The sequence below is a fragment of the Gossypium raimondii genome, chromosome 5 (genome assembly GCF_025698545.1).
Source record: "Gossypium raimondii isolate GPD5lz chromosome 5, ASM2569854v1, whole genome shotgun sequence".
NCBI lineage: Eukaryota > Viridiplantae > Streptophyta > Magnoliopsida > Malvales > Malvaceae > Gossypium > Gossypium raimondii.
The window spans coordinates 6,835,720-6,846,279 of record NC_068569.1 but is presented as its reverse complement, the minus strand read 5'-3'; the positions used below and the strand labels follow the sequence as shown (position 1 = coordinate 6,846,279).

Below are 10,560 nucleotides of genomic sequence, written 5' to 3'. Positions count from 1 at the left end.
TTTTATGAGACATTCATCCAAGAAACACCCTGATTTACTAGGTAGAGGTGTTCAATTAAATTTCTTATCAGTGGAAAGGCCAAAAATAAAATCAGTAAAAGCAAACATCTGACTTCAAATGAATTAGTAATTTATAAGATTTTTAAGTAGTGTGCATTGAAGGAAATCGATAACAGCTTAGTGTTCAAGAATGAAGAAAGGTTCATAATATTGAAGATAGAAAACATGAATTAATTCCAAACCAATGAAACTTCCCCAAAGGATGATTATAGTATCTTTCATTTCTTGAAAAGCCCTCCAAGCCCAAAGCCACCATTGTCCTTCTTCTTCTGAGGGATTGAAACAGAGTTCTTGCGACCACTGGTAGTGCCACTGCCACTGCCACCGCCATTCTTTTCTTCAACTTTCTTGAGGATAGGGTCAGTTTCATAAAACTGCTCTTCCTTCTGCAAGTTCCCAAGAATCCAATCGAAAAGCCCTTTCTCTTCTTTGCCTCCACCTGCACCTTTTGCAGCTGCTGTTGCGTAAATCCTTGTTTTTGAAGGAACAAAGGAAAATATAGGGAGAGAAGCCATTGTTACTTAGCTTAGAAATTGAACTGGTGTTTTTCTTTTCTCTTCCTTCCACTGAAATGATGATGATGAACAAGAATGTTATTGCTGAAATATACTTTTATGGGGATAGTGTTAGCAGTGAATTTTGGACCGCTGGATTGGGATTTTAAGATATGATGAGTGGGAAAACAATGGAGTGCGAGTGCTTGTACCACGAGCTCGCCACAAGTGGCTTATCTTCAGTACTGGATTTTCAAAGGTTCTTTTATTTATTTATTTTGGTCTGGGCGAGAATTGATCTTAGCAGATATGGATATGGGGTTTCACGCGTGGCAATTTTGTAACCTCAGCCCAATGAGCCAAATTTTTAGTAAATTTGGCAATTTAACAAATCTAACCTTTTTTATCCTAATAAAGACGAATCTAGCTTTGCCCCATTTTTATTTCAACTTTTACGTTACTTTGGTTTTTTTCCTTGCAATGAAATTTGATTTTATAAATGTAATTGGTAAGAATACGATTGTTATGTTAGCAGTCCTCCTGGCAAATACGGTATTCAGCTATCTGTATAAGTGGTTCATCTTCGTCGCAGGAACCTTGTTCTTCCACTTCCTTGACACCAATAGCACAAGCATTTTGTCCAATACCATAAATTATTCCCGTAGCTAACCTTCATAGGTTTTGTCTCCTTGTAAATACCCTCAAGGAAACTATACCTCCGCTTCTTAGTTGGTCTCAAAATCTCCTCTTTCCCGAAATTTCTTCAATCTTTGCTCAAGTCATCTCATATTGATTATGTTTGAAGAATCTCTCTCTTTCATCATCTTTCGCTCTGATTTTCTTGTCGTTCTTATTGCCATTGCTGCTGCTGATACTGCTGTTATCTTCATCGCTGAGTTGCATCAGCTGTTGAGCGGCTGCAGCCATGCCCGAGTCTGTCATCAACATCCGTTGCAACTCAACGGAAGAGTACTCAGATCCCGGCATTGGGCCTCAACGAAATCAATGGCTAAATGATTTGCTCTCTTCCTTCGATCTTCTTCTTGTTGTTTTTCAGATTGGTTTGGTTAAACTACTCTGCCAGTAATTTCCCTGTGAATTGAAAAAGTTTTTTGACCGAAGAACAGAGAAAATGAAAAGAAAAAAAGTGAAGACACCTGTGGTTTAGGGTAACTGAAACAAAGAACCAAAAACAAAAGCTGACATGGAAATTTTAAAATAATTTTATTATTTAGAGAAAAACTGCATGTTTCCTTTCAAACTATATAACTTTATTTGGATGTTTAAAATAAAAATTTTAATAGTTGGGTAAATTATTTTTGTTTTTAATAGACTGATCTTCTAAAACATAGGGCTAATTTGGTTTTAATATTTTTTAAAACGTCTCATTTACTTTCTCGTCTTTTATCATGGAATTACATTGCCATGAAAGTAAACCTTAAGACAACGTTAGATTCTAAAAAGTAAATAAAATTAATTAAATTATAAAAAATGACTACTTTTTATTATACCCGACACCGAATTATAAATATGATTAGATTTTTATTTTTTGCGAGACAGCACAATCATCCAATTTTGATAAGAAAGATTTTCTTTTCTCATATGTAAATGTAAATATTTTTTAAAAATAGTTAAAAAGTATTAAATCTTTTTATTTTATATTTTTAAATTTACATTTTAATTAAATGGATCTGTTTAATTCAATCTAAACTTAACCCATCTTTTTTTAAGAAGTTTGACAATATTAAATATACTGAAAAGGCAAATATAAATCAATATTCTTTCAAACAAAGCAAAAACGGAGTCCAAAGAAATCCCATCGGCCATCGCCAAAACATAAATGGGCTTTAAGCTCACAGCCCGTTTGGGGGTTATTTGCAGTTTCCCCCTTGTATTTTGTAATTCCTAACTCCGAAGGGAGGAGAAAATCAATAGGGGTTGGTGAGTTCTTTTTTTCTCGAGGAAGAAAAGGGCAAAAGAGAAAATATCTTAAACCCTAGATGATTTTCTTTTCTTTATCCCAAAGTTTCCCTTCTCTTTTTCTTTTCAATATACATATATTATAAGCTTATGTCTTTTATGTGTAGGTTTTGTGAACAAAAACCCATTTTTCTCAGTGCGGGTAAACGATCTCCAACCACTCGTCTTTTTCTTTGGAAATTTAGGGTGGGCAGCAATGCAGGAATAATTCCAAGAAAAGTAATGTCATAACTGTCAACTTTTGTTTTGTGGGAAAACAATGGCTTAATTGCATCCTTAGTCCTTTATATCATCTAGATTCGAGGAATATAAATGCATTTAATGAAAGTATATTTTAAAATCCATACTAATAAATGAAATTTTTACATAAAAAAAATCACTGTCATCCTCTAACAAACCAGTACCAATATTATTTCTTCCAGAAGGCTAAGCATCCGGATGGGAATTGAATAAATTAGTTTAATTCTAATGACTGCAAATGTAATAAGTCTTTGATCTATGGTACCTACTTGAAAACCTTTTGCATGGATTTCGTGTAAATTACCTCACGTACGTAGTTCATATCAACCCACCAGCAAACCTCTCTTCAATGGACTCAAATTTCCTAACAACTCTTCCTAATCTTTTTCTCCTTTTCATCACTTTATATATAACATCTTTCTTATCAGTCACTCTCAAAAATTAGTTTCTGTAATACCCCATGGAAACCCTTCAATTAGTCTTCAGCTTGGCTGCTGCAATATTTGCTTACTCAATCTGGTTCCATTTCCTAGCCAGGAAATTAACCGGTCCAAGAGTATGGCCTCTGGTCGGTAGCCTACCGCTTCTTTTCATGAACCGGAGGAGAATCCATGATTGGATTGCTAGTAACCTTCGAGCCACTGGTGGTTCAGCAACCTATCAAACATGCACCATTGCTCTTCCTTTCCTGGCTCGCAAGCAAGGGTTCTATACCGTCACTTGTCACCCCAAAAACATCGAGCACATTCTTCGGACGCGGTTTGATAATTACCCGAAAGGGCCTCATTGGCAAGCTGCGTTTCATGATCTTTTGGGGCAAGGGATCTTCAATAGTGATGGAGAGACGTGGCTTATTCAAAGGAAAACAGCAGCACTTGAGTTCACAACCAGGACACTCAGGCAAGCTATGGCTCGGTGGGTGAATAGGTCCATCAAGAACCGGCTATGGTGTATTTTGGACAAAGCAGCCAATGAGAAGGAATCAGTGGACTTGCAAGATTTGTTGCTTCGCTTAACGTTTGACAACATTTGTGGCCTTACCTTCGGTAAGGATCCACAGACACTGTCTCCTGACTTGCCTGAAAATACATTTGCTATCGCTTTCGACTCTGCCACTGAAACGACTCTATATAGGCTTCTTTACCCTGGTTTTCTATGGAGATTGGAGAAGTTTTTGGGGATCGGGGCTGAGAAAAGATTGAAGAGTAGCCTCCAAATCGTCGAAGACTACATGAACGGTGCCATTGAAGCACGAAAACAAACTCCATCAGATGATCTACTATCCCGTTTCATGAAGAAAAGAGACGTTAAAGGCAACCTCTTTACAAGCGATGTTCTCCAACGCATTGCTCTGAACTTCGTCCTCGCCGGAAGGGACACCTCTTCCGTAGCCCTCAGCTGGTTCTTCTGGCTCATCATGAACCACCCAGAGATTGAACAAAAGATCATCAACGAAATATCAACGGTTCTTCGTGACACACGTGGTCCAGATCCCAAGAAATGGGTTGAAGAGCCTTTGGCTTTTGACGAAGCCGACAGATTGATATATCTGAAAGCAGCATTAACTGAAACACTACGTTTATACCCCTCAGTTCCCCAGGACTTCAAGTACGTAGTCGAAGACGATGTCTTACCCGACGGCACATTCGTGCCGGCCTTCTCAACGGTGACTTATTCCATATATTCAGTCGGAAGAATGAAGACTATATGGGGAGAAGCATGCATGGAGTTTAGGCCTGAAAGGTGGCTATCACCAGAAGGTGACAAATTCGATCCACCAAAGGATAGCTACAAGTTTGTGGCATTCAACGCTGGACCAAGGACTTGCCTGGGGAAAGACTTGGCTTACTTGCAAATGAAGTCAGTGGCCTCAGCTGTGCTGCTGCGTTACCGGCTCTCTCTAGTTCCCGGACATAAGGTGGAGCAAAAGATGTCTCTCACGCTGTTTATGAAGAACGGCCTCCGAGTTTACTTGCAGCCTCGTACACTTGCATAGAGATGGGTTGTCTCAACTGTGTATTTTCTCTTATGGGGATACAAGGAAAGGCATGGAGGATCGTTGTTTCAAGTCAGATTTTGGGGGATTATAGTTTGATTTGTTTTAGTTTCATAAACTTCATAGAATATTTGTTTGAGTGTTGAAATTATTGGATGCGGTAGCTTAAGAGTACACTAAGTTGTCATTCAAAAGAGTAAAATGTATTTGTTATATGTTTATATTCCATATCACGTGATATGGGTGTCTATATGCTTATTTAATAATTTCAATAAAGTTATACTAGCTCACATCAAATCTAGAGATCTGAAGCTTTAAATTTATCTTTTCATCGACGTCAAAATATGTTCATCTATTTATATATATTTATATCAACTATAAATAATTTCATTGTTTTTAATTGATATGTTTGGTGTAAAGTGTAAACCACCGATTTTATAGGATTATTATAATTTATGCTATAGAATTAAAAAAAAAAACTTCATAATTATTTTTTTACAAAAATCCTTGTTACTTTTTCTTTTCCCATCTCCTTATACTTGAATTGGGCTGTATGAAGTTCAATGAACTGAGGTCCGTCATGGGAAACCCTGGTGGGCTAATGAGTCTGATTCAGATTTAAGAATAAAATCCATTATGTTTTAAGACTTTGCTGTTTTGGGCTAATACATGCGTTTAGCGCATTTTTTTTGATATAAAAGCTTTTGAGTTTTTTAAAAGTGTTTTTGGTATAAAAATTATTTTACAAAAGCATTTTTTTAACTAAAAACTGAAGCAGAAAATTTTAACTTTTGTTCAAAAATACTTATTAAATCAAAAGCACTTTTAAGAAGTAATGAAATTAAGTCTAAATTATATTTAAGATAATTAATAAATAATACGATATACAATAACGGGTGACATTATTTTTAATCACTTGTAGATTTTTCTTTTACTTCATTAATAGTGGATAGGATAATAAATATTCTTTCAAGTTTTCAAGGAGAATCTAATATTAGACATTGTGGATACAAAATAACAATTCTACACAGTGATTGTATACAAAAAAATAACAAAGTGGTTGGAAGCGGTTCACTTAATGGAGTAAGAGCTACAAGTGATGCTAGGATAATAATTACCTTGATGATATGCTGTAAAACGAGTTTCAGTTGAAATTTACAATTTGTCCATAGCCTTCTTAGTTGACTGATTATTTAGCTATCAACCAAAAAAGATGGCAATGAAAGTTGGCATTAAAGAAAAAGGAGAAAGGCAGCTTCATTAGTTAAAAAAGAGCCAAAAACCTACACTCATAGCTCTTTAGCTGATCCCACCACAATTATTCAACCTTTCAACACTCTTACTTCTCTAATTCTTCCTTGCTTATCATCTTCATACATTATATCCATCCATTCTATTAATTTTATATAAATTTATAGGATCATTTATATTTCTCTTTGCATTTATTGATATAAATTGCACACATATACATTTTTAACCAACCTAATGTTTTTTTTTCAATATACTGATCGGTTGTTTTTTTTTATATTTTAAATAAATAGTTAAACATGGTTAGTTTGCTCCAATTTTTAAATAGACATAAAATCCGATGATCTAATTTAATAAATATAAATCTATAGAAAATTATAGGATTATATAAAACCAATTTAAATTTACAATAATGTATATAAGTATGTATATTGATTAATATTCATAGACCCAGAGCACAGCAAGGCAGACCCTCCCTTTGTGGGTCATTGGCATCAAACAGTACCAGCAAAACTACCCACCTTCAAAAGCTGCACTAAGTATATTGTATTATTCAAGTCATTAAAGCTCATGCAATGATATAAATGAAACTAATACTCCATCATATCACCCGCAAGGGACTCTTCATTAAATTTATTAAATTCATTTTTATATAATATTAGAAGTTAGAAATAGGGTTATATGATGTATGAAATAAATATCTGAAATTTTTTAATTATTATTAAATTAAATTCATATATACTTAAAACTTCAAAATTTAAGATTTTATATTTAAAACTGAATTTAATACACGGGGTAAAATTATTTCTTATATAATTTATATATTCTTTAAATAATGATGGCTAAAAAAGAGAGTATTATTGACTATAGATTATACGACAGTGGGTAGTTTTAGACAGATATTTTAAAAATAAACGATTAAATATAAAATATTATATAATTACTCTTAAATTATTTTTGAAAATGTAATTATTTAGATATTATTGTCATTTCATCAACTGAGAGTAGCACCAAATTCAATAAAAAAGTTTAACAACAAAGAAAAAGATTAACTTTTATCATATAACCCCAAACTTATAAATACAACTATTTTATTTAAAAAATATGTATTATAAATGCAACCATTTGATGTTTTAACTTATTCTATTTAATGCATGTAAGATTGTTATGCATTTACATCTTTTAGAGATAGATATAAATTGGAGGTGAATTAAATGAGCTTAAAAATTGTAATTGAGTCTTCAATAATTTTACGATATTTAATTCGATGAAGAATAGAGAAGATGATAAAATTAAAAGAATATCTAACTTTTTATACCTGACTTGAAGAATGGTGTGGAGCTACCTTCGAGCTAAAACTATGCGCAAAGCATGACGCTAGGTTATGGGTACATGGAAATTGACTAATGTCTTTTGTCCTTAATCGAAAAGCTTGCAAGTTTTAATAGGGTGTCCGTGCATCAGTCTTGACTCTTGACCTGTGCGGTTGAAATAATGCTATACCACAATAATGCTATACCTGCTATGTAGTTCTTGAATTTTATCCTTAGGTATAACATTATTATATAACTAATAGTTTTAAAAATTTAAAATTTTAAAATTAAAATCATTTTTTTAAGGGGGGTCGAAAGGTGATGGACAATTAGGCATTTAATGCCAACCCCATGTGTTACCCAACCACAGGATTAGAGACTGGAGAGAAAGATTCCTTACTTTTTCCATTCAATTAATTTTAATTTTTTCCTAAAAATGCTTAATAAATATTTGAAGCTCATCTCAAAAGCTTTCCATTTCAATGAGTTTATACAATTAATAATAATAATGAATTGGGTGACCTCTATTGTTAGTCATGGGATCTTGAGCACAAACACCATGCTCAAGAAAATGCATTGAAGGTGGACAAATGAAAAGAAAATTCCACATTCTTTTCTCTTTTGTATATTTTTAATCCAGAGCCATCCTTTAATCTTATCAAATTAATTCACTTGAAGAAATATTATTTTTGCTTGACGTTAGTTCAACCAATCATGCCGGCTCATTTTATTACGCAATTTACTACATTAATTTGTCAAAATATAAACAAAGTAAAATTATCCCTTTTCTCAATCAGTTTTCCCGACTTAAAACGGGTAAGAGTTTGTAGTATAATTATATTGTATTTTAACTCTTGGCAAAGTTAGGCACTTCATCTATAATTTATAAAATTATATTTTGATTTCTAAAAGTAATAAGATTTAATTTAATATTTTAAAAGCTATAAATATATAAATTATTAAAATGATGAAATTACATTTTTACTATTATAAAAATATATAATTTAATTTCCACCTCCTAATTTTTTTTAACTTCCCCTTATATATATTAATAATAGTTGCAATATTATATATTTTAATTTTTAAAATTTTATTCATAAAAGGTACGGGTGCCGACAAGTGATAATTAATTAACCGTTAAATTTTATTCAGTAATAGAAAATGAACTTGAGGACGGGACATGGATCATCAGAGAATTGTATCGGCCAAAGAGATCATATGGCACACTATGTCCAAAAAGAAAATTTCATACGGAACCCACTTTGGTAACAAGAATATAATAGGGAAAATGACTCTCAAGTCTCTCTTCATATCAAAAATAACAATTTGATCCTTCTAAAAATATAGTAATATAATTGATTTATTAATTTCGAAAATGAAAAATAAGGATAATTACGCCGTTAATGATTTATGTCCAACTTATTTTATGCGACAAAAATAAGTTAATTTAAAATAGAAAATTCACGTGACTTTTATACATCATCCTAAATCTCGAATTCATAAATTGAGACGATGCAATGTTAGTTTATAAAATTTACAATTAAGTTTTAATATTCAAACCTTAAAGATGATGTTGATAACTTCAATTTTTTAAAAATAAGCTTATATGTCAAAAACTCTTAAGAAAATATAAAAGTGAAAAAATTCAATAATTTTATAAATATATATATTCATATATTTTTATATCATGTATAAAAATTCCAATATTTTTATTAATGATTTTAATAATAATTTATATATACAAAATTCGAATATAAAATTATTAATTCAAGATTTCAATTTAAAGAATTATATTTGAATTTCAATTTTCAATTTGAATTTTTATATACAAATTATTATTAAAATTATTTTAATTTTATATATACAATATAAAATTATTGGAATATATATAAATTTAATAAAATTATTGTTTTTCAATTTTTTAGAATTTTAAAACAATTACTATTAATTATTATATTTTAAAAAATTAATTTTAAACTCATCTAGAACGAATCGTGGGCCATATGCCGGGATTTATTGTAAAGGTAATTTTGTTAATTATTTTTAATTTAAGAAAAATTGAAAATTTATTTTAAAAATTGAAAATATTTTACTGCACCAGAATTTTATCTCACGTTTCATGTTATGGGGCGGGTTATAGATTAATTTCTTAATTTTTAAAGTTGAAAATCAAGTGAAATATAAGGCTCGTAGATAAAATTGTTTCCTATTGACACGTAAGATATAGCGTAAAATAATGATCTTTATTTGTTTTCCAAATATAATTGTCCATGGAAGATCATGTGGCCCACATCATCCTCATCATCACTATCACCACCGTGGATAATATTTTACGTACTATTTCTTTCAGGTTTCCAGCTTAGCGTAGAGAAGATTCTGAAGCAAAATTAGAGAAATTAATTAAGATGCTTGGCGGTATAATTACTTTTGATATAAAATTATCATGAGAAAGAAAAAAATCAAATATTTTATTTTTAAAACTAAAATCATGAGAAATGTGTATTATTTTATCAATCTCAAACTATAAAAATTCAATTTCTTATTAACAAAAGAAAACCTATTTTCTCTCCAAGATTGATTTTAAGTTTGGTTGAAGAAAAGAATCATTATCTTTTTACCGTCTATATCAGATTCCAATATCTTAGATTGTCGTGATATCTGGATTGTGGAATCTGAGTCAAGTTCTGAATTTTATTTACATTTAACTGAGTTATTTTTATAAATATTAAAATAAAAATGTTTTTGAATATTATTTTATGGGGTTTTTCCCCAATGGGATTTTGTCCTTGAATTTAAAAAGAATGCCAACTGCCATTATTGTCCTATACATATAAAATTGGTTTCAGGGTAATGTTGAAAAGACATGAAGGATAAGGAGGAAGAATTAGACAAAATCATGTGTTAAAGTTGTTCAGAAAATGTTCAAAGCGCAAATCAAACATCAAAAGTTATATAACGCAGCAGTGAATAACTTTGGATTCTTCCAAGGGCCGGACCAATTCACCGTTTCCTCCGCCTACTACGCAATGCATATTCAATAATTTATATGAAAACAGTCCTCAAGCCCCCAATCAAATCATATTTGTGTATATATATATAAAAGTAAATACTATATATATTTTTAAAATATATCAAAATTGGTGGTTGAACATACAAATAGATATAATATAAAAATAAAATACTAAAAAAAAGTAATAAAAACAACATAAATATGAAAAATTGAAAAATC

The 10,560-nt window shown here is 31.3% G+C and overlaps 2 protein-coding genes across 2 annotated transcripts; one reads left to right on the top strand and one right to left on the bottom strand.

Moving 5' to 3' along the window:
* Positions 1–109: 109 nt before the first annotated feature.
* On the bottom strand, positions 110–794 carry LOC105768711 (hypothetical protein). The gene has a single exon (XM_012588823.2). The coding sequence runs from the start codon at positions 573–575 to the stop codon at positions 279–281; it is 297 nt and encodes a 98-aa protein (XP_012444277.1). The 5' UTR covers positions 576–794; the 3' UTR covers positions 110–278.
* Positions 795–3,204: 2,410 nt separating this feature from the next.
* Positions 3,205–5,067, top strand: LOC105765892 (cytochrome P450 86A1). The gene has a single exon (XM_012585164.2). It carries the CDS (start codon positions 3,235–3,237, stop codon positions 4,768–4,770), a length of 1,536 nt encoding a protein of 511 aa, XP_012440618.1. The 5' UTR covers positions 3,205–3,234; the 3' UTR covers positions 4,771–5,067.
* The last annotated feature ends 5,493 nt before the right edge of the window (positions 5,068–10,560 follow it).